The sequence below is a fragment of the Hemiscyllium ocellatum genome, chromosome 18 (assembly GCF_020745735.1).
Source record: "Hemiscyllium ocellatum isolate sHemOce1 chromosome 18, sHemOce1.pat.X.cur, whole genome shotgun sequence".
NCBI lineage: Eukaryota > Metazoa > Chordata > Chondrichthyes > Orectolobiformes > Hemiscylliidae > Hemiscyllium > Hemiscyllium ocellatum.
The window spans coordinates 77,243,567-77,268,527 of NC_083418.1; the positions used below are offsets into that span (position 1 = coordinate 77,243,567).

The 24,961-nt window shown below is 43.4% G+C and overlaps 1 protein-coding gene across 7 annotated transcripts in view; it reads right to left on the reverse strand.

Moving 5' to 3' along the window:
- The window catches only part of nav2a (neuron navigator 2a), a 590,475-nt gene that overhangs the window by 5,212 nt on the left and 560,302 nt on the right, over positions 1–24,961 (reverse strand). For all 7 annotated transcript variants that reach the window (XM_060839109.1, XM_060839107.1, XM_060839106.1 and 4 more), the window contains 8 exons: positions 22,587–22,682; positions 21,514–21,682; positions 15,590–15,825; positions 14,163–14,317; positions 7,597–7,668; positions 5,943–6,139; positions 840–958; positions 75–278 (listed from right to left, as the gene is read on the reverse strand). In XM_060839109.1, the coding sequence (XP_060695092.1) occupies positions 75–278; positions 840–958; positions 5,943–6,139; positions 7,597–7,668; positions 14,163–14,317; positions 15,590–15,825; positions 21,514–21,682; positions 22,587–22,682 (1,248 nt within the window). The remainder of the gene's footprint in view (positions 1–74; positions 279–839; positions 959–5,942; positions 6,140–7,596; positions 7,669–14,162; positions 14,318–15,589; positions 15,826–21,513; positions 21,683–22,586; positions 22,683–24,961) is intronic.

The window sequence follows — 24,961 nt, forward strand, 5'->3', positions numbered from 1 at the left end:
TGATTCTGCATTTTAGGTTTCGACATTTCTTGCCCCAGCTACGGAAACTGAGATTTAGAAAGTTCCCAACTCACAAGGGGGTCTCCCTCAGCGTCGCTCTGTTGAGGCTGTTTACTCGAACCACCTTCCCGTGTCAGTATAAATCCATCAAAGCCTACATCCTCAGGCCTCAGTTGCAGGAGTGGGGGCCACTCATGGTGCTGGGGGGTTGCTGCCCATGGATACGTTTCCATCACCCACTTGGCTGGATCCTCCCAAGGAATTCGTCTTCCGTACAGCTACAGGAGAAGAAAGGTTGATTACATTGCAAGGAAATTATGGGAAGGAACAGAGACAAAAAAAGAATCCTTCTATACACATCTTGTCCGATTAGACATTGCCAACACCAAAACTACAAACTTAACTAAAAAAAATTAAATGAAATGACTCCTTAGATGGGTCATTAAATAAAATTAATTCATTCCGAGTAGTAAATAGTTAACAGCTAAAATTAGCAGATAGATAAAGTCAGCTGTAAACTATTTAATTTCTAGGGGATGGTTCCAGTCAATGTCCAGCCTGTAAAGAGTTAATGTCCAAAAGGGTTTACAACAGATAAATGGTTAATAAACGTGCTGGAAGCGTGTAACCCTCACGTGAGCTGTAATCAATCCAATCTACTGGCCCTGCTCTGATTTGCCCTCTCTTTCAACCAAACACCTGCTGGGTAAGTTGCCTGCCTTTAACTGATTCTTTGAATGAAAGGCTATTTTTCATCCACAAGAGACATATTTAATGATTCATGCAAGGTTCTACTCGAGATTTTGATTGATAAGAATTCAGCCGTAGCATTTACGTACCTGTAGCCCTTCCCTGACTGCCTCCAGCAGATAAGGGATGATGGAATAATTCCACAAGTCTGTAAACCATACCCGTGAACCATCAACATCCATTGGACAGGACAGGAACAGTCGAGGACCTTAACAATCAGAAATCAAATTCAACGGCTTATTAGGACTTTCTTTAACAAAATTCATAAACTCCAATATTCACATGCCTCTAGGTTCTAATAATGCCAAATAAATGAGGAGCATTGAGAATGCTAGAGATCAGAAATTGAAGTTGCTGGAGAAACTCAGCAGATCTGGCAGCATCCATGAAGACAGAAACAGAGTTAATGTTTTGACAGAATTGAAGAAGATTCATACAGACTTGAAACATTAACTCTGTCCCTCCGGACCTGCTGAGTTTCTCCAGCACCTTTTGTTTTTATTTCTACAGCCGCCAATCTTCCACATTAAGAAGTGAACTGATGCCCAAGGTAAAAAGACTGATTTTCCTGCCCAACACTATCCCACTTTTATTCATCTTGAGACATAAGCATGACTTGCCCATTCCAAATTGCCCTTGATAAAGTGGTCATAGCTTTCTTCCTAAATCGGTGTCGTGCATATGGGGAGAGTGCTCCCAAGTGCTGCTTTGTCGGGCACTCATGAACGTGGACCCAGCAACAAGAAGGAAATGGGTCAGGTATGTTCAGGTCGGGATGGTATGACCTGGAGAGACACTTGTATTGAACTCCCTGGTCCTTCTAGGTGGTAGAGGTTGAGGGTTTTGGAGCTGCAGAACTATACACACTGGTATGCTAATGATGGGAGGATTAGGTTGACAAATAGGAATGTTCTGGACTGGTAACACGTATCTTGAGATTTTGTTTTTCTTTTTTTTCGTATATTCATTCAGAGGATGTGAGTCCATCACTATTTAGCCAGAAGGGCAGTTAAGAGTCAACCACATTGCTATGGGTCTGGGGGCAGATGCAAATGGCAGATCAGTAAAGATGGCAGCTTCCTTCCCTGAAGGACAGTAGTGAACCAGGTGAGTTTTTACAACAATTGACAACTTTCAATGGTTTACATGGTCATCCTTCAAATGACAATGCTTATTTTTATTGAGTCATATTCTGCCACCTGCTGCGTTGGAATTCAAACCCAGATCAAATATCACTTGGGTCTCTGGATGACCAGCCCAGTGTCAATAGCATAAGGCCATCGCCTTCTGATCCTTTATGTACTTTAGTCTTGTCCTGCTTTTACAATCATCCATGCTTCCTACGCTGTGCCATTAGGATGGCCCGCATGCATCCCATCCCATACATTCTCTCAGAATGACAGGATTGAACATCGACAATGGGCCCAGAAAAGATGGACCAGCTGAAGCTCTCCCGGACCCTGTCTTTTGGGTATATTTTGACTCACAAACAATATTGGCAGCTAGAAATCAAAACCGACAAGGTGCCTAGCTTTAGATCTTGAGCCCAACCCAGAAAGCACTTCATCCCCTCCATAGAGCTCTGACCCCGTTGACGTTTAGTGCCTGTATGTGCATTTGAACATCCAGGAAATGTAGACAATTAGTTTAAAAAAGGCAGGTGTCTAAGGACATGCTTCATGTACGGAACTCCACACTGGAGCTTCACCCCCGAAACTACAAGTCAGGTTCACTCTCGCCCAGCAGTGTTTGGGGAATGGTCACTGGGGATGAAGACCGCATGATGTGGATGTCTGCCTCCTCTACCTGTTTAAATTTCAGGCTAAAGGGTCAGGAAATTCCGTTTGGATCACCACTTACTGTGTTTTTACAAAATTGCAAAATACTGAAATCATCCTAAATAAGCCAAAAAGAACGCATCACCTGGAACACTGTTGTCAATTTAGGTTGACAAGTGGCAAAGAACATTTTATGCCACACAAATGCCAGGCAATGACCATCTCCAGTAAAAAAAAACAATCTAAACACTACCCCTTGACATTCAATGGTGTTACCATCACTGAATCCCCAATATTACCATCCTTGGGGTTATCATTGACCAGAAACTCAATTGGACTTGTCAAACAAACACAGTGGCTACAAGAGCACATAAGAGGCTAGGAATACTGTTGCAACTAACTCAGCTCCCGACTCCCAAAGCCTGTCCATTGTGTACGAGGCACAAGTCAGGAGGGTGATGGAATATCGCCACTTGCCTGAATGAGCATAGGTCGAAGAACACTCAAGAAGCTTGACACCAACTAGGTCAAAGCAGCCCACTTGACTAGCAGCATATTCAACAAGCATTCACTCCCGCCACCACTGATGCTCAGTAGCAGCAATGTGTATTATCTACAAGATGCACTGCAGACATTCACCAAAGGTCCTTTGATGGTACCTTCCAGACCCATGATCACTTCCATCTAGAAGGACAAGGGTAGCAGATACTTGGGAACAGCACTCCTTGCAAGTTCCCTTCCAAGTCACTGACCATCCTGACTTGGAAATATATCGCCATTCCTTGACTGCCGCTGGGCCAATGTCTCACTCATGGCATTGGGAGTCAACCTACAGCAAGTGGATTGCAGCAGTTGAAGAAGTCAACTTAAGGGCAACTTGGGACAGGCAATAAAAGTGCTGGCCAGCCAGTGATGTCCATGTTTCATAAGTGAATAAAAGAAATTTCTTGTTTAACAATTAGGATGAAAGAGAAGCAGGTTTGTGGGTGTCAGAAAGTAGCATCGCATACAATGTGCCTATCGGACCAACAGATCCATGTCAGATGCCATATCACTTGGCCTGCACTCCTCCCTCAAACATCTTGACACCAGGAACAGCTACGTAAGAATTCTACTCATTGACCACAGTTCAGCCTTCAACACTATTATCCCCTCGAGACTGATTACTAAACTTAGTGATCTTGGACTAAGCCTCACTCTCTGCAATTGGATCCTCAGTTTCCTGACCCACAGGCCACAATCAGTGAAGACTGAGGACAATATTTCATCCTCACTAATCCTCAATACTGCAGCCCCCCAGGGCTGTGTACTCAGCCCCCTACTGTACTCGCTGTGTACCCATGACTGCGTCGCCAAACACCAGACTAATGCCATTTACAAGTTCGCTGATGACACCACCATAGTCGGTCGAATCTCAGATGGCGATGAAACAGACTACACACGTGAGGTGGAAGACCTGGAAAAATGGTGCATTGAGAACAACCTAGCTCTCAATGCCGACAAAACCAAGGAATTCATTATTGACTTTTGGCAGGATGTTACTCATGCCCTCTTACACATTAAAAACAGAGGTGGAATGAGTGCAGAATGTCAAATTCCCAGGAGTGGTCATTCACAACAAGCTTTCTTGGACTGTTCATGTGGACGCACTGGTTACAAAGTCAAGATTAGAGTGGTGCTGGAAAAGCACAGCAGGTCAGGCAGCATTTGAGGAGCATGAAAATTCATGTTTCGGGCAAATGTCCTTCATCAGGCTCCTGCCTGAAATGTCGATCTTCCTGCTCCTCGGGTGCTGCCTGACCTGCTGTGCTTTTCCAGCACCACTCTAATCTTGACTCTGATTTCCAGCATCTGCAGTCCTCACTTTTGCACTGGTTACAAAGGCCCAACAATGTCTCTTCTTCCTCAGACAGCTGAGAAAATTTGGCATGACGGCGAATACCCTTGCCAACTTTTATAGGTGTCCATCAAAATCATTCTGTCTGGACGTCTGGTATGGCAACTGTACCATTCAAGATCAGAGACGGTTACAGAGAGTGGTGAACTCAGCCTGGACAATCACAAAGGGCAACCTCCCATCTATAGAATCCATCTACCAGGCCTGCTGTCAAGGAAAGGCCGCCAGCATTCTCAAACATCCATCCCACCCTGGCAATGTTTTTCTACAACCTCTACCATACAGAAGCCTGAACACACGCACCAGCTGGTTTCGAAACAGTTTCTACCCTACGGTTGTTAGAATACTGAATGGAGTTACAAACTCTTAACATTCGCCTGTACGTTGGTGTTTTTTTGCCACTGTTTACCTATTATTTACTGTCTCTGCTACTTAACTCTGTGATCTGCCTGTATTGCTCGCAAGACAAAGCTTTTCATCATGTCTCGGTACACATGACAATAAATTCAATTCAATTCAATTCTATTCTTGGGCTTCAGTGCATGAAAAAGCTTATGCTATTCTTTCATAGATTCCTTTCGAATTTCATGAAGCCTTGAAGTACATCTGATCAGTTTCTATGGTTACAAGTAACATCCTCTCAGCACTGCAGCTATTCCACATACTTTGTGTAATTCACACAATAACAGAAGCGGTTTTTTAAAAATTCAGCCATAGGATATGGGCAGCACTGACTGGGCCAGCGTTTATTGCCCATCCCTAATTGCCCAGAGGTCAGTTAAGAGTCAACCATACTGCTGTGGGTCTGGGGTCACATACAGGCTAATGGCAGCTTTCCTTCCCTGAAAGGGATGAGTGAACCGGATGGTTTTCTGTGATAGTCATCAGACAATTATAATTAGGCCAGCTTTTCATTCCAGAGTTTTTAACTAATTAAATTGAAATTTTGTCATCTTCCATGGGGCGATTCAATCCCATGTTGCCATAGGATTAGCTTGGAGTTCTGGATTGCTATTCCAATGACATTAGCACAGCATTCCTGAGGTTGAACAAGACCAGACACAATATTAAAGAAAGCCATTCAGCCCACCGTGTCTGCACTGGCTCTCCAAGTGAGCATGAGTGCCATTCTCCTGCCTTTTCCACATAGCCTTGTACATTGCTTCTATTTAAACATTCCTCCATTGCCCTCTTCAACACCTCAGTGAAGCTATCTGCTCAGTGCACTCGGGGGCCGAATGTCCTGCTCGATTACTACCCTCCAACACAAATGCCAAGACCAATGTCCCTCAAACTACAATCATGCAAAAGTCACCCACTGGATTCCACTAATTACTGGGATTTTAAAGGGATTTATACATTGGAAATTGTTTTTATCTGGTCTTTAATCATCAGAAACTCTTTACATAAGACCTGATTTTCATTTGGAAAATACAAAGCTGCAACATGATGCTGATTCTGTGCAAAGTATTTTTAAACAATGCCATGTTACTAATTCCTGGAATGCAGATAGTTACCAATGGTGACATCTGACGAGCTGTGAGCTTCCAGGAATCTGTTCAAGTGATGCCAGACTTTGGGAATCCAGTCAATGATCCGGATCAGTTCCGTGTTTCTCGTTCTGGTGCTGATCTCGGTTTCTATCAGTCTCCGGCGAAGATAGCGACCCAGGAAACCTTTGACTGGTTCAGTATGGTTAGCGCACAGAACCCATCTGCAGTTCAAAAGAGAAAAATATGAAGGTTTACAGACCTCTCTTGATGGGACGATTGCATTTAATTTGGCAGGGTTTTCAGTTGGTGAGGTTGGTAATAACCAGTTAATTCCTGAGCAACGGGTAAGGTGAGAAGATCATCAGGATCTCTCTCCCCTTCATTACAGACATTTACACCACACGCTGCACTCGAAAGGCTAAGGGCATTATGGAAGACCCTACACACCCCTCACTCAAACTGTTCTCCCTCCTGCCATCTGGCAGAAGATACCGGAGCATTCAGTCTCTCATGGCCAGGCTGAGCAACAGTGTCTTCCGCCAAGCCATCAGGCTCCTTAACACTGTATGATCAGACTATCTGGAATTCCCATCTGAAATTGTTTGTATGACTTCGACTTGCTGCTAGAACAATGTCTATTACTTATCATTCCTTTTTACACTGCAACGTGCGTGTTTTGCACTTCTTATGTACTTTATGCTGTGTTCGATTATGCAGTTTGGCTGTCCATGTAGCACTCTCGATCCTGGTGGAATGCTGTCCCATTTTTACTGTATCAGTTGTAGATGGTAGAAATGACAAATAAAAAACTACACTCCCGTACTCTATCTATTTCTTGGGGCAGTGCTTTCCCTGGAACCAGAATCTAGTGAGAGTTTGGACCAGGAGTCAAATATACATTAATGAAAACTGCTGTGATGCTCAGAAACCATATATAAGATAGCATGATGTGACATGTCAAGGTAATTCTTTCCCAGACCATATACAATCAGCCCTATTGTTGAATCTGCTTAATTGTGATTTCCTAAAACATCTGCATAAAGAGCCACAGACTCTTCCAAGGAAAATGCCAGAATGTCTCTGTATCGTTAGCATAATTAATGTCCCCACATAATTACCCAGCTAATGCACTGAACTGATTTGTCAATGCAGTGGAGAGGAGTCATGTGTGTTGGGACACAAGTCATTGAAGTGAGCTTATCCTTTCCAATGAAGCAGAAAAATGTGTTTTTTGCACATATGGAAAGGAAAGTGATGCCAATGCAGAAGATTGGTTGCAGATGCTCAGGTTCAACCTTTGAACAGTGTTGTTGGGAATTGTGTGAGAGTATTTCTACGGCCATGAGACAGCACATTCTTTCCTTGTACATAAGGACTGTAAATTTAATGGACACTTGATTGAGGATGTTGACAAATTCTTCTAATTCTATTTCTGTGTGAGTTCAAATAATTTGTAACAACATCAACACATAAGGTGCTATGAATGTGTGTCGGCACCATGTAACAAAGGAGTTAACCAGACTGAAAAAAGAGCCCCTAAAAACCAAAAGATAGTACTCAAAAGGAGCCCTCGCAAAAACTCTGCCCTGGTACAGGTAGTGTACTCAAAGGAAGAAAACAAAGTGGAATCTTAACAAAAATGAAACTGAATTCATTAAGTAGCAGGTCCAGACAGTACCTGAAGTTATGATGAAGTTGGAGGTTAGGAGTGGAAGACGTAGCCTGGTTCATTGTGCCAATGATATAAGGACTGAAAAATAAATGGTCAAGTATTAGAAATGATATAAGAGATAGAATCATCGAGTTATACAGCACATAAACAGAGTCTTTGGTTCAACTCGTCCATGCCGAACATTTATCCTAAACTAACCTAGTCCCATTACCTGCATTTGGCACACATCCCTCTGAACCCTTCCTATTCACGTACCCATCCTTTTCAACGTTGTAATTGTACTAGCCTCCACCACATCTTCTAGCAGCTCATTGCATACACACACACACCACTCTCTGCATGAAAACGTTACCCTTTAGGTCGCTTTTATATCTTTCCCCTCTCACCCTAAACCTATGCCCTCTAGTTCTGGACTCCCCCACCCCAGGGAAAAGACTTCGCCTATTTACCCTATCCATGCCCCTCATAATTTTGTAAACCTCTATAAGGTCACCCCTCAGCTTCCGATGCTCCAGGAAAAACAGCTCCAGCCTATTCAGTCTCTCCCTACAGCTCAAACCCTCCAGCCCTGGCAACATCCTTGTAATATGGGCGGCACGGTGGCACAGTGGTTAGCACTGCTGCCTCACAGCGCCAGAGACCCAGGTTCAATTCCCGACTCAGGCGACTGACTGTGTGGAGTTTGCACATTCTCCCTGTGTCTGCGTGGGTTTCCTCCGGGTGCTCCGGTTTCCTCCCACAGTCCAAAGATGTGTGGGTCAGGTGAATTGGCCATGCTAAATTGCCCGTAGTGTTAGGTAAGGGGTAAATGTAGGGGTATGGGTGGGTTGCGCTTCGGCGGGTCGGGGTGGACTTCTTGGGCCGAAGGGCCTGTTTCCACACTGTAAGTAATCTAATCTAAAATCTAATATAAACTGAAAGAACTGTGGATGCTGGAAGTCAGAAGTTGCCAGAAAAGCTCAGCAGGTCTGGCAGCATCTGTAAAGAAGATTTGTCCCTTTGAAAACAAGAGATAGGAAAGGCAAGATTCGTAAATCATGGATGACAGGAGAAATTGTGTGACTACACAAGAGGAAAAGGGAAATGTATGTAAGAACAGAACAGGCTCTGGAGGAATATCTTAATCAAGAACCAAGTGGGATTAAAAGGGTTAATGAAATAACTTTAACGAGCAGAATTAAGGAGAATTTCAAGGCCTTTTAGTCATGTATAAGAAGCAAGAGGGTAACTAGAGAAAGGGTTAGTCCAGTAAAGGATAAGGAAGGAAGGTTGTGTGTTGAACCCGAGAAAACAGGTGATATTCTCAATGATGACTTTTAATCAGTGTTCACTGAGGAGAGGGACATGGTGAATGTTGAGATTAGAGATAGAAGTTTGTTTACTCTGGATCACGTTGGCATAAGAAGGGAGCATGCGTTGGCTAGGCTAAAGGATATTAAGGTGGACAAATCCCCAGGACTGGATGGGATCTATCCAGGTTGCTGAGGGAGGCAAGAGAGGAAATAACTGGGACCCTGACAGATATCTCTGTAGCATCCTTAAACACAGGTGAAATGCCAGAGGACTGGAGAGCTGCTAATGTTGTCCCCTGTTCAAGAAGGGTAGTCGGGATATTTCAGGTAACTACGGAGCAGTAAGCCTGATATCAGTGGTGGGAAAGCTGCTGGGGAAGGTACTGAGGGATAGGATCTATTTATATTTAGGAAAGAATGGGCTTATCAGTCATAGGCAGCATGGTTTTGTGCGGGGGAGATTGTGCCTTACCAACTTAATACAGTTGTTTGAGGAAGTGACCAAGTTGACAGATGAAGAAAGGGCTGTAGATATCATATACATGGACATTAGTAAGGCGTTTGATAAGGCCCCCCTATGGTAAACTAATGAAGAAAGTGAAGTCCCATTTTGTGCAGGATGTTCTAGCTTGGTGGATAAGGAACTGGTTGAGCAACAGGAGACAGAGAGTAGTAGTTGAAGAAAGTTTCTCGAAATGGAGAAAGGTGACCAGTGGCGTTCCACAGGGGTCAGTGCTGGGCTACAGTTTGTGATGTACATGATCTGGAAGGGGGCTTGGTGGTCTGATCAGTAAGTTCGCAGATGACATGAAGATTGGTGGAGTAGCAGAAAGCATAGGGGACTGTCAAAGAATACAGAAGAGAGATAGATTGGAGAGCTGGGCGGAGAAGTGGCAGATGGAGTTCAATCCAGACAAATGTGAAGAGATGCATTTTGGAAGGTCTAATTCTAAAGCAAACTATACTGTAACGGAAGAACCTTTGGAAAAGGTGATGAGCTGAGAGATCTGGGAGTTCAGGTCCATTGTACCCTGAAGGTGACTGCACAGATGGATAGAATGGTCAAGAAGGCATATGCTATGCTTGCCTTTATCGGATGGGGTAATGAGTATAAGAGCTGGCTGGTCATTTTACAAGTGTACAAGACATTGGTTTGGTTACATTTAGAATGTACGGTTCTGGTCACCACATTACCAAAAGGATGTGGAAGCTTTGGAGAGGGTGCAGAGAAGGTTTATGAGCATGTTGCCTGGTATGGAAGGTGCTAGCTATGAAGAGAGGTTGAATATGCTAGGATTGTTTTCATTGTAAAAAAGGAGATTGAGGGAGGACCTGATTGAGATCTACAAAATCATGAAGGGTATAGACAGAGTGGATAGAGATAAGCTTTTTCCCAGGCTGAGGGATTCAATAACAAGAGGCCATGTGTTCAAAGTAAGAGGAGAAAAGTTTAAGGGGGATACAAGCAGAAAGCACTTTACACAGAGGGTGGTAGGTGCCTGGAATGCGCTGCCAGCAGAGGTAGTAGAGGCAGGCATGGTAGATTTATTTAAGGTGCATCTGGACAGATGATGAGAAGTAAGGGGAGCCGAGGGGTATAGATCCTTAGGAATTGGGTGATAGGTTTAGACAGTGGATTTGGATTGGCTCAGGCTTTTGGGCCGAAGGGCCTGTTCCTTGGCTGTAAATTTTCTTTGTTGTTCTCTTTTCTTTGTTTTGCCAGACCTGCTAAGCTTTTCCAGCAATTTGTTTCTGCAACGTCCTTGTAAATCTTTTCTGAATCCTTTCAAGTTAAACAACATCTTTATTGTAGTAGGGAGACAAGAATTGAATGCAATATTCCAAAAGTGGCCTAACCAATTTCATGTACAGCCACAACATGGGCAGCACGGTGGCAAGTGGGCAGCACGGTGGCAAGTGGGCAGCACGGTGGCAAGTGGGCAGCACGGTGGTTAGTGGGCAGCACGGTGGCACAGTGGTTAGCACTGCTGCCTCATAGCGCCTGAGACCCGGGTTCAATTCCCGACTCAGGCGACCGACTGTGTGGAGTTTGCACGTTCTCCCCGTGTCTGCGTGGGTTTCCTCCGGGTGCTCCGGTTTCCTCCCACAGTCCAAAGATGTGCGGGTCAGGTGAATTGGCCATGCTAAATTGCCCGTAGTGTTAGGTAAGGGGTAAATGTAGGGGTATGGGTGGGTTTCGCTTCGGCAGGTCGGTGTGGACTTGTTGGGCCGAAGGGCCTGTTTCCACACTGTAAGTCTAATCTAATCTAAAACATGACATCCCATCTCCTATATTCAAGGCACTGACCAATAAAGGTAATCATACCAAATGCCTTCTCACTACCCTGTCTTCCTGAGACTCTAACTTCAAAGAACTATGAACCTGCACTCTTAGGTCCCTTTGTTCAACAACATTCCCCAGGACCCTACTATTAATTGTATAAATTCTGCCCTGATTTGTCTTAGCTAAACTTAATTTGCTGTTGTGATTGGAACCATGGCCAGGTGGATCTCATTGACCATGAGATCCCTGACTGGGGTTGTTAACCTGGGTCAATCAGGGAGCCACAGGAGAATTAGAGAGGCTCTTCACTGTAGTTGCAGGTTTGCTCGCTGAGCTGGAAGGTTCATTTCTAGATGTTTCGTCACCCTACTAAATAACATCTTCAGTGGTGAAAATGTGTTGCTGGAAAAGCGCAGCAGGTCAGGCAACATCCAAGGAGCAGGAGAATCAATGTTTCGGGCATGAGCCATCATGCCCGAAACATCGATTCTCCTGCTCCTTAGATGCTGCCTGACCTGCTGCGCTTTTCCAGCAACACATTTTTAGCTCTGATCTTCAGCATCTGCAGTCCTCACTTTCTCCTCGAACATCTTCAGTGGGCCTCAGGTGAAGCACTGTACATGATTCCTGCTTTCTATTTCTATGTTTGGGTTTCTTTGGGTTGGTGATGTCATTTCCTGTTCTTTCTCTCGGGGGTGGTAGATGGGGTCTAACTTGATGTGTTTGTTGATAGAGTTCCAGTTGGAATGCCATGTTTCTAGGAATTCTCGTGCGTGTTTCTGTTTGGCTTGTCCTAGGATGAAATGTGTTGTCCCAGTCGAAGTGGTGTCCTTCCTTATCTATATGTAAGGATACTAGTGAGAGAGGGTCATGTCATTTTGTGGCTATAGAAACATCTGGAAATGAACCTTCCAGCTCAGCTGGCAAACCTACATCCAGAACCTCAACCTCAGTTACAAATCTTCTCAAAACTTGCTAAGGGTCTTCATTCTAGGCACTGGCTCTGAGCTGACTGGTCAGAGCCCATGTACTGTGCACATGTAAATAAAGGGGGACTTGGTGACAGGATACTGGCCTCTGTGCGGTTATTTCATTTGCATTTAACTGAAAATTCTGGAAAAAGAGAAAACTAGACATAGGTTAAAGTGACCTTGACTTTGCTTCATTTTTTTCTGGGAAAGGAAACCTCCTGTTCTCACCAGGACTGGTTGATAAGTTTGACTCATCCCACAAAAAATGGGGACTGTCTCTTAGCTGTCCCCTGAAATGGGAAAGCAAGTTATTCCACTGTTTCATAAGGCTGAAATATTCACCATCAGGGCAAATAAGAAGAAAAAAAATAAGAGGAGCCTTTCCAGCAAGAGTGAGTTCCAAACAAACAAGGTCTCTTAGCTGGGTATAGAATTTCCCACAGCCCTACTGGAGAAATAAGTGGTGAGTTTCTCTGGTGTCCAGACCAACACTTTTCAGTAACAGGAGTGATTAATTAACCGTGAAATGCATTATTGCTTGTTGGTCCCTTCTTATGTGTCAATTTGCTGTTGCGTTTCCTGGCAATTGGGACTATGCTTGAAAAGGCATCGTGAGGTGTTGAAAGGTAGTAATTACATTTCTTTCTGTCTTTATATAACAATTTCTGAGGTGTTAAAGAGCTTCAGAACGTTTCATCAAGTTTTACTATTTTTGAGGAAGCAACGAGGACGACTGATGACAGTAGCAGAGTAGATGTTGTCCACACAGGTATCCAACTGGTCAGAAAATTAAAAGCACATGAGAGTGGAGTGGTGAGCAGTGATTTGGATCCAAAATTTGTTCAATGACAGAATGGAAAGGGTAATGATCAATGGACATTTTTGTGTCTGGAAATTGTTTTCCAGTGGAATTCAGTGTTGGGTCCCTTGCTGTTTGTTCTATAGAACATAGAACAGTACATACAGGAACTGGCCCTTCATGTCTACGCTAACCATGATGCCATTTTAACTAATCCCATCTGCCTGCACAGTGTACATATCCCTTTTTCCCATCTGTTCATTTATCTGTCTAAATGCCTATTATATATTGCTATCATAATGGTACATTAATGATTTAAAATGGGAATCATGACTAGGACAGTTGCAGAATTGACTGAGCAGTTTATAGTGAAGTGAATGGTAATTGAGGGCAGAAAGGTGTCAATTATTTGGTTAGGTAGGCAGAAAAGTGGCAAATGGAATCCAAAAAAATCCAAAAGAACAAAATCCAAGGAAATTAGAATTTTGCATGTGGTGAAGGCAAGAAGCAAGGAAACATAATAAACAGGAGGATATTGAGAGGGGCAGAGGAAGGGAGAAATGTTGGAGTGCACATTCACAGGTCCCTGAAGTGCCAGGCTCAATGGATACGGTGGTAAGGTATTCACTGAGGTATTAAATACACAGGCAGGGATGTAATGCTGCACACAGCTGGTGTTTTGTGTACAGTTCTAGTCACTACATTTTAGGCAGAACATAACTGCTCCAGACAAATTACAGAGAGACTTATAAGAATGTTACCAGGACTTGAAAATTGCAGCTAAGAGATAAGACTGGATAGGTTACAGGTGTTCTTTTGGATCAGAGGAGGCTGAGGACAGTGGTTTCGTAAATTTAAGAGTGCCTTGAACAGGGTGTGCAACGAAATCCTGTTTCCCCCCAGTTTAAGAGTTCAATTAGAGGGGGTCAGATTTAAGGTGGAAAGATTAAAGGCGACATGAAGAAAACCTTTCATCAATAGGCTGATGACTGTCTGGCACTTGCTGCACATTTTGGTGGTAAGACGGAAACTCATCTCACTGAAATCTGTGCAAGCAAGAACAGGATTACATGTGATACATCGACAGAGAAACATGCAAGCAAAGTACTGGAGAGCTGCCAGAACCAGTCATATTATACTCATCGCATGCAGGTGAATACAAGAAAACAGGAGCATACCACAGATTTTCAAATGACCCAGACCAAGGTTAAAAACAAGGCCATTACCATTTATGGTACTTGCAGTTCAAAAGGCCATTGAAGATCTCTCCCAGGGAGCTAACGTGGTGCAAATTGTCCAGGATGATCACACTTGGCATGTCCACTGCATTGGTCTCGCTGTTGCACTGATCTGCAAGGTTTGAAAGATATTGCCGCAGCTCCTGAGAAACAAAAATGGCTTGTGTCAGTCTACAAACTCAAACATCTTCATACAGCATGACTGATTATTGGTGACTGCAACACAAGAACAGAACTTGATTCTCTCTGTCTTTCTACAGTTATATCAACTGAAAAATGAATCACTTTCTTCAAAGGGAACTGAGAAAATCCACTATATATGACGGATGATTGGAATCCATAATGTCACATGAACTGTATGGCACTTTGGAGATTGTGCTTAAAGAAACTTGCCAATGCATGGGATGCCTTTGAATTGTGTGCCCTCCTGCTGCTTATTCTACCAAAAGGATAGAGGCCCCAGTGCAAGCATAGAGAAGGAAGGATGGGAGAGCTGAGGGGGTCAGATTGATCAGGAAAGATTGGAGTTTTTTATTTCTTGAGCATGAATTAAACCTGCAGGGTGACCTGATAGAGTGCGTAAAATTATTACATGGTTTGAGCAAGATAGTTTTAGAGAAGATGTTTATAATTTGGAGGAGTTAAAGCCATTAAGTAATCCAATGAAAAATTCAAGAGAAAGAGCCATTACCCAGATAGAGGTTAGCATGCAAAAGGAGGCATTGAGGGCAATTGCACAGACCTTTAAGGATTTGCATGATGAGCAAATGAGGGAGAAAGGAAAAGAGGGATACGCAGACAGAAGTAAGTGAAGGCACAAGGTTGGTATGGAACATAAACATTAGCCTTGACCTATTGGGTTATATTTACATGAAACAACATACATGTGTGAGATGAAATACAAACAGAAGATGCTGGAGAAATTTAGCAGGTCTGGCAGCATCTGTGCAGAGAAAGACAGAGTTAACATTTCAAGTCCAACATAAGTCCTCAGTACTTTGGAAGACATCTCCTTGCAAACCAAGCAATGTCCTGACAGGACAGATTGCTCATTTCCTGTAGAACCCATCCATTTTCCATTTCAATTCAACAATAATCAAGCACCGCAATCAACAAAGATACTGAATCCTGAAGAAACAGAATTAACATTTTGAGTCCAATATGACTCTTCTTCAGATACTGTCATTTCTATCTCTATAATGTTGGAGTTAAGATATGTAGTTCTGAACCTTGACTGCAGCGTAAAGTCAGTACATTATACAGATAGAAATGATGGTGTCTGAAGACTGGAAATGTTAATTCTGTTCTCTCCAAGCAGATGCTGCCAGACCTGCTAAACTTCTCCTCTACTTCTGGTGTTTTTTCCCGCAGGATTTTAATTCTGTCGAAATATTAGACTGCGTGTGATTTCTTACCTTGCTTGATTTGTGGTCCACATTAAAGGTAGCAATGACCCCATCTGTCAGTTCCCTCCCTTCCCTGAGCACCATGTGTTCAGCAAGCCGATTGGCCAGATAGGTTTTCCCAGTGCCGCTTGGTCCTGACAGAATGATCCGGCGGTGATCTGTCAGCAGTGAGACATACCGTTGCAGCATCGGCTTCGGGATCAGTGTCTCAAACACAAGGGAATCTAAACTGTTTTCCGACAAGCCTGAGGGACAGAGCAGAATTGACAAGAAGAAAGTTACTTCAGAGTACAGTGGGATATTGAACAGATGGGCCAATGGGCTGAGGAGTGGCAGATGGAGTTTAAGTTGGTAAATGTGAGGTGCTGCATTTTGGAAATGCAAATCAGGGCAGGGCTTATACACTTAATGGTAAGGTCCTGGTGAGTGTTGCTGAACAAAGAGACTTTGGAGTGCACATAGTTCCTTGAAAGTGGAGTGGCAGGAATATAGGATAGTGAAGAAGGCATTTGGTATGCTTGTCTTTACTGGTCAGTGCATTGAGCACAGGAATTGGTATGTCATGTTGCAGCTGTACAGGACATTGATATAGCCACCTTTGGCTACTGCATGTAATTCTGGTCTCCCTGTTACAGAAAGGATGTTGTAAAACTTGAAAGAGTTCAGAAAAGTTTTACGAGGATGTTGCCCGAATTGGAGGATTTGAGCTTTAGGGAGAGGCTGAATAGGCTGGGGCTGTTTTCCCTGGAGTATGAGAGGGATGACCTTATTGAGGCTGACAAAATCATGAGACACATGGATAGGGTAAATAGACAAGGTCTTTTCCCTAAGGTGGGGGAGTCCAGAACTAGAGGGTGAAAGGGGAAGGATATAAAAGAGAGCTGAGGGGTAACCTTTCACATAGAGGGTGATGTGTGTATGGCATGAGCTGCCAGAGGAAGTGGTGAAGGCTGGTACTTATTGAACACTGGAAAGGCATCTGGATGGGTATATGAATAGGAAGGGCTGAGAGGGATATGGGCCAAATGTTGGCAAATGGGACTAGATTTATATAGGATATTTAGTCAGCATGGATGAGCATGACTGAAAGGTCTGTTTCTGGGCTGTAGATCTCTATGACTCAAAGTGGTAAAGATGGGGTAGTACCAAGGTCTGCTTTCTTTTTCTAAAAATAATACCAGAAAAGTGATATTTTATTGATACACTGTTCTCCATTTCACTGAACGTCCAAATTCAATCCAAAAATATCTTAAACATTACCCTTCCATGCCTCACATGGTCATATATTGGGACTGAGGGAAGCGTGGCTGGCTAAATAAATACAACAAGTGCTGGGAGAAACTCAGCAGGTCTGGCAGCATCTGTGGAGAGAGAAACAGAGTTAACATTCGTGTCCAATATGACTCTTGTCTTCCTTCTAACGTCCAAAGAACAGTCATATCAGAGTCAAGACGTTAACTCTCTTTCTTTTTCCCAGATGCTGCCAGACCTGCTGTGTTTCCCCAGTATTGTCTGTGTTTGCTTCAGATTTTCAGCATCTGCTATATTTTATTTCTATTACTCTGTTAAATATTGGTTTAATGACAGTCACATTTTATATTTTTTCAGGATTGATTTTGGAAACTCATCAAGTTATGATTTCAAAATAGGAAATAGCAGTTAAACTAGGTCAAAGTTGCTGTGGATGTGTGCTTTTTTTTTTCTTTTTCTACGTGGGATGTGGACATCACAAGTGAGAGCCAGCAGTTAAAGTCCATCCTGAATTGCCCTGGAGAAAGTGGTGGTGAGCTGCCTTCCTGAAGCACTGCCCGTGAGATAATGGACTGAATTTTGCCAGCCCTTCAGCAAGGGGAAGGGAGATGGAAATGCCAGCAAATTAGTGCAATAAGACATTGGGTCATGGATCCAACATATTCCTGTCACCATGCCATTTTGCCAGCAGTGGAAATGAAGGTTGACTAACTGTAGGATGAGAGACCAATTCAGCTGGTTCTTTGTGCAGGTGGCCATCCAATGAAACATAAGATGTAAGAACAGAAGTAGGCCATTCAGCCCAACATTCAGTGAGATCATGACTGATGTGATAATCCTCAACTCCATTTTCCTGTCTTTTTTTAAGACAGAGGAGTCAAAGGTTGTTGGTGGTAGGTGAGAATGCGGATGTTGAAATGCAAACAGATCAGCCATGATCCTGTACCGGGAATCATGTATAATTTTGTACATGATTCCCTTTCTGATTAAAAATCTCATTCAGCCTTGAATATTCATAATGACTCAGCCTTAAGTGCCCTTCGCAATAAAGAATTCCACAGGTTCACTACCCTCCGAGAGAGGAAATTCCTCCATACCACTGTCTTAAATGGGTGACCCCTTGCTCTGAGATTTGCCTTTGAGTCCTACACTCTCTAGCAGCGAGCAACAATTTTTCCACATCTTCCTTGTCAAGTTCCTTATGGATCATGTGTGTTCCAATAAAGTCATCTCACAATCTTCTATATTCCAATGAGTGCAGACCCAGTCTGTTCAACCTCTCCTCATAAGACAGCCCTTCCATACCCAGTATCCACCCAGCGACCCTTCTCTGGACTGCCTTCAATGCTAATCTACCTTCCCTTAAGGGAAACGTAGCAGCTGCCAGGAGGCTCCAGTGTATTGGATGAGAGCAGAGTGGAGGATTCCTACTTTTTGACCATTCTTACATCCAGGGGTGATGCCCTTTTGGCAAAGACCACCTTCCCAATGACCAAGCTTCCCGTCATCAATGGACCCTCATCCTGCAGTGCAAGAAAACATTGTGAGCACTGATGAACTGCAGACTCCCTCTCACTAGCTGGTAGCCCTTGGCGGGTAGAGGTTTTTTGATTAGATTAGATTACTTAGTGTGGAAACAGGCCCTTCGGCTTAACAAGTCCACACTGACCCTCCGAAGAGCAACCCACCCAGACCCATTCCCCTACATTTACCCCTTCACCTAACACTACGGGCAATTTAGCATGGCCAATTTATCTGACCTGCACATCTTTGGACTGTGGGAGGAAACTGGAACACCTGGAGGAAACCCAGACATGGAGAGAATGTGCAAATGCCACACAGAGAGTTGCCCGAGGTGGAAATGAACCCAGGTCTCTGATGCTGTGAGGCAGCAGTGCTAAACACTGTGCCACCCAGATGTGAGATTCGTGGAAGAGATGAAGGAGATTGTCAACAACCCAGCGATGGAAGGTGACAAACGTGATCACCAAGCGTACAGCAGTGAATGTTGTCTACATGGACTTTAGTAAGGCTTTCGACAAAGTTCCTTGTGGACAAGGCTTACACAGAACATTAAGAATCATAGGGTCCATGGTCACTTGGCCTCGTGGATTTAGAATTGGCTTACTCACAGAAGGCAGACGGTAATGATGAAAGGGTGGTTTCCAGGTTGGAGGTCCGTGACTAGCGGCTGTGGGCATAATATGCCCCATGTTCCACATCTGCCCCAACTGGAGTCAACTCCTGCTTTCGGCCTTGACACTGGGACTTCTGCCACTTTACAGAAGTTCCAGCTAATGTTCTGAAGGTTCTCATCCACTGAGGGCTACCACCATTTTGTTTCTCCTTGAAATGAACAAATCATTTCTGATGATTAGGCTTGTGCAGCATGTTATAGAGTACACTGACCCAGTGTAGGATTGGAGGATTGCTTAGCAGAGCATCATGTAAAATCTATAGCTTGCAGGTGATCAGAAGAATAAAAACCTTTAGACAAGATCAAGAGGGATTAAGCTGGACTCTGATCCTCCTCAACCCATGGTTCATGATGGACTCCATCAGCTGAATATTTTGGGGGTTATTGTAAAGCTGACTTTTATTCTCATAGAGTAACCAGCCAAAGCTTGATTGATGTGACCAGCATAGTAGCTTATATTAACATTCAAAAATTCAGTTTATGCTCAGTCTTAACATAAATTCCACAGTAGCAACTATGTTTGGTTGTTGGGCCTGTGCCTCCAACTTGCAATAACTCCATTAACCCTCTAACAACACTTGGTAATGCTGTACAAACATTAGGAATAGGTATAGATGTAGGCCATTCAGCCCATTGAGCTTGCTCCTCCATTGTACAAGATGATGCTGATCTAATGCATTTCAAAATCCATACTGCCACCGAACACCAATAATGTTGATTCCTCCCGTCTTAAAATTATTCAAAGAACTTTGACTCCCACCTCCATTGGCAGAAAGTTCCAAAGTTGCATAATCCTCAGGGAAAAGAAATCCATTCATCTCAGTCATGAAAGGATGTTCCCTAACTTGAAAACTGTACCCTTTATTCTGGACAAACACACAAAAGAAAATAGCCTTTCCCCATCCTTCTTACCAAGACCTTTCACGATCTTACACACATCAATCAAATCACCCCTCACTCTTCTGAATTCCAGTCTGTCCAACCTTTCCCTCAGAAGACAACCCATTCACTCAAGGTATCAATCGAGTAAACCTCCTCTGAACCATCTCCAACGCATTTACATATTTCCTTCAATAAAGAGACCAAAACTACAATATGAATTTGAGACGTAATCTCACCAAAGCCCTATTGAATTGAAGCTGTAGATGTTTTATAATGACGGCAGTATAGAAACATTGACAACCTATTCTTCTGTTCAAGAAGGGAAATAGGGATAATCCAGGAAACTATAGAATGGTGAATCTCACTTGGAAAGCTATTGGAGAGAATTCTTCGGGATAGGATTTACACACAATTTGAAAAGCATGGCCTAATTAGGGACAGTCATTGTAGCTTCTGATTGAATTTTTCGAGGAGGTGACAAAGGTGATCAATAAGGGTAGAAAGTTAAAAATCACACAACACCAGGCTATAACCTGGTGTTGTGTGATTTTTAACTTTGTACATCCCAGTCCAACACCGGCATCTCCAAATAAGGGTAGAGCAATGGATGTTCCTCGGATGCTGCCTAACCTGCTGTGCTTTTCTAGCACCACTCTAATCTAGAGCAATGAATGTTGTCAACATGGATTTTAGTAAGGGTTTCGACAAGGTTCCTTATGGTAGGCTCAAACAGAACATTAAGACGCATGGGATCCACGGTAACTTGGCCTCGTGGATTCAGATTTGGCTTGCCCATAGAAGGCAGAGGGTAATGGTGGAAGGGTATTTTCAGGCTGGAGGTCCATGACTAGTGGTGTTCTGCAGGGATCCATACTGGGACCTCTATATATATATATATATTACTTGAATGAAAATGTAGATAGGTGGGTCAATAAGTTTAACACTGAATATCAGCCACCTGCTACATTCTCACTGTGCATTAAAATCATCAAAGTCCTACCAGTTCATAGGGCTGCTTTGTCATTAGAGAGAGAGACAGAGAAAACCGGTGGCAGTTTAACCTGATAGTCACCACACCTCAGATTAGGGGAAAGGTTGAGAAGGAGAATCCTTCGTGGTAACCTCAGCTGATGCAGGAATTGAATCGATGTTGTTGGCTTCACTCTGCATCATAAACCAGCCATCCAGCTGAACTGAGTTGGGGAACCTTCCTACTGCACTCTACACTGTCATGCTTTATTCTTGTTAGTGCAGACTGGCAGAACATTCTCAGCTGTCTGTCTATTGAAGTGAAAAACGTGGGTTGTCGTTGTGGAAAACTCTTAATGCAATTGTGTACGGATCAGGCAAGCAATACCCAACACCATCAGCAGGGGGTGTCAGGAATCCATGACTCTGGGACAACTAACCTCCAGCAATTGTTCGTAAAATCAATAATGTGTAACAATAAAGTTATGCAACGTTCTTTATCAAGTTAAGACTGAGTACAGAATCTATCATTTGTAACAAAATTTCTGTGGGTTACATTCTTCCTCCACTTCTGCTTCTCAAAATTCCATCTTTTAAAAGTCAACAGAAAACTACACGATGAATAATGTTGTACCTTTCAATGACATTGTGACTGTGTTGCTTTCTCCTACTAAGTAGCCGCAGGGTAACAGTTCTGGTGTGTCCACATTATTAGTGCGTTGGATGTCTCCTATGCTGTAGCCCAGCACGCTGTCGGAGTTTAGGCCTAATTGGCTCACTGGATCCACATGGATAATGTATTCCTGCAAAAGATAGTATCATCAGAAACCGTAATATTGTGCTTTCTGAACTAGACTGGGAAAACAGAACCTGGAATTAATTACTACAGTTGAATTGATAAAATGCAACAACTGTGAAAAGGGGAGAAAGTGGGAACAGGGGATTGAGTTGGATGATCAGCCATAATCATAATGAATGGTTGAGCATGCTCAAAGGGCCGAATGGCCTGTTCCTGCTCCTGGTTTCTATGTTAAGTCAGGGACACTGATTGATAGTATTTAGGGAAATGTAACAAAAGAGTATTGTCCAATTATTTCATTTTACAGCATGGCAATACTTTTTGCTCATGTCATCCACTGTACACAAGATTTTAAGGATTAGCTCCAGTGATTTCCTGTGTCACTGTCCTCCCACAATAACAACATTAACTTTTCTGTATTAGTAATAATAAAGTCAGTGAACCATATAATTTTATTCCACGGTTCTTTGCCAGACTGGCAACTGCCTGGACTATCCGATAAACGGTCTGCAGGTTTGAACACCAATGAGGCCAAAAACAAACATTGCTGTGATTGCCCCACGGCCGAATAGTCAGCTTACTGAAGAGGGCAAGGGGATGGCCAGCAAGGAATCAGAATGTTAAAATTAGGAAGAAGAGAATTAGAGCAAAACAGAAAAGGGGAATCTGTGAAATAAACAAACATTTCAAAGCACTTCTATGGTTTAAACTGAATAATAAATATCTGGTGACATTGATTCCACAGTATCCATTTCCTGGCCTTCAGGAGCTGCCCAATGCTGTGTTTAACACCTCAAAACAATGATAGCTACTTCAACATAACAAATACATTTGAAGCTCTCATTCCTCAACCTTCAAACTATGGTAGAATATTTGAATCTTATTTTCATTAATGAAACTTTCTTTACCTTGAACAGACGCCGCACGACACCATCCAAAACATCCCATTTTGTCTTCCCGCTAACTCCAATGCAGCCGACGATATACTGACGAATTCGAGACTCCTGTGGTGAAGGAAACAAGTGAGAATACAGGTATTCAATGGCTGAATGTACAATTAATCCAATTGCCATGGTTACTGAACTGACAAGACAACAACCACAGACTCCAGCTTCATAGAAGATGATCTCAATAGCATCAAAATTTGGTCGGTGTCTTTTTTGCTGGTCATTTTCTACTCATTAAGATAAGAATCTAGCTAAATATAAAATCATGGAATTCTGTCTCTAATCAAATGCATTTCTCTCAAAGATTGCAAGAATGAAAGACAAGTTGATACTTCCCTATTTTGTCCAACCTGAGGTAATCCGGATCTCAAACACAATACTCATTATTGAATCAGGCCAACATTTCATTTCTTGCACCCACTAACCTCTGCCTTCACTAAGAAACACTGGGCTGAAAATGAAGGCAGTTCCACGCTGTGGGCTATTTGTAAAGATTTTGTGCATAGATTGTCAGCATTACTGGCAAAGCCAAAATTTGTTACCTATCCCTAGTTGCCTCCAGGATCATGATCAGGGACTAATTTCCTGAACTGCGGTAGTACACACAGTGTATGCACATCTATGATGCTGCTAATACTGGAGGTCTGGGACTTTGACAGCGATATAGTTAGATACCAGGAGACTGTGGGGCTTGAACAGGAACTTGCAGCTGATGATGTTGAGGCATTTCAAGAGGGAGGGAATTTAATGATTACTTTGACAGAAATGGTGTAGTGGGTGTTTGGGAAAAGGCAGGAGATCGGCACTAAGGGATAGAACTGGCGCAGGCACAGCAGGCCGAATAGCCTGCCTCTGTGCTGTAACAATTCGTGATCCTATGTGCTCTTGACCGTTCTTCTGGGGGTTAGAGGTCGCTCATTTGAAAGGATGCTGGGCAAGTCACTGCAGTATATTTTGTAATCGGTACACACTGCGACCTTTATGTGCTGCCGGTGGAGGGAATTGGGGTGGGGGGGGGTTGATGCTAGGGAGTCAATAAAGCTACAGCTTTGTCTTGCTTAGTGTTGAGCTTCCTGCGTGTTGTTGGAGCTGCACCCATCCAGGTAAGTGGAGAGCATTCCATCACACTCCTGACTTGCACCCTTGTAGTTGGTGGACAGGCTTTACGGAGTCAGGAGGTGAGTTACTTGCTGTAGGATTCCTAGCCGCTGACCTGCTTTTGTAGCCACAGTACTTACATAGTTCATCCTGTTCACTTTCTGGTCAATGGTAAGCCCCAAAGTGTTGATAGTGAGGGATTCAGTATTGGTAATGCCATTGAACATCAAAGGGAGGTAGGTTTAGAATCTCTTGCTGGAGATGATCATTTCCTGACATTTATGTGACCTAAATGTTAGTCACCCATATAATCCATCTCGAAACAAACTCTAACAGGACTGATGAAGGGCTTTTGCCTGAAACGTCGATTTCGCTGCTCATTGGATGCTGCCTGAACTGCTGTGCTCTTCCAGCACCACGGATCCAGAGTCTGGTTTCCAGCATCTGCTGTCATTGTTTTTATCCAACAGGACTAGACAGGGTAAGCGCAGGAAGGATGTTTCCAATGACCAGGCAGCCCAGAACCAAGGGTTACAGTCTAAAGATATAGGGTGTACGATTTAGGACAGAACCCTTGAGAAATGGTCTTCACCCAGGGAGTGGTGAGCCTGTGGAGTTCTTTGTCACAGGAAGCAGTTGAGGCCAAAATGTTTGAAGAAAGAAATAGATATAGCTCTTTGGGCTTAAGGGATCAAAGGGTATTAATGAAAGCTGGAACAGGAGACTGAGCTGAATAACCAGACATGAGCATATTGAATTGTGGAGCAGGCTTGAATTGTGAAATGATTGACCCCTACTTTCTATGTTTCTGTGAATGCTGTCCCAGCTCAGGCTGTTTCAGAATTTGTCAAGTGAGGAATGGTATTGAACACTGTATAGTCATCAGTGAACTCCCTCCTTCCTGACCTTATGATGGAGGGAAGGTCACTGATGAAGGGGGTTGGTTCCAGATCCTGAACAACTCCTGCAACTACTTCCTGGATGGAGAAGTCTGACCTCCAAAAACCACTGTCATTGTCCTCTGTGCTGGGTATGACTCCAAACAGAGATTTTCACTGATTCCCACTGACTTTCAGTTTTTCTAGGGCTCCTTGATGCCACACTCAGTCAAATGTTGTCTTCATGTCTCATCTCAGGAATGCAGCTCTTGAGATCAGGCTTGGACCTAGGTTACTATGGCATTTGAGCCGAAGGTCCAGGGAAAATCAAACTGAGCATCAATGAGCAAGTCTCATTTC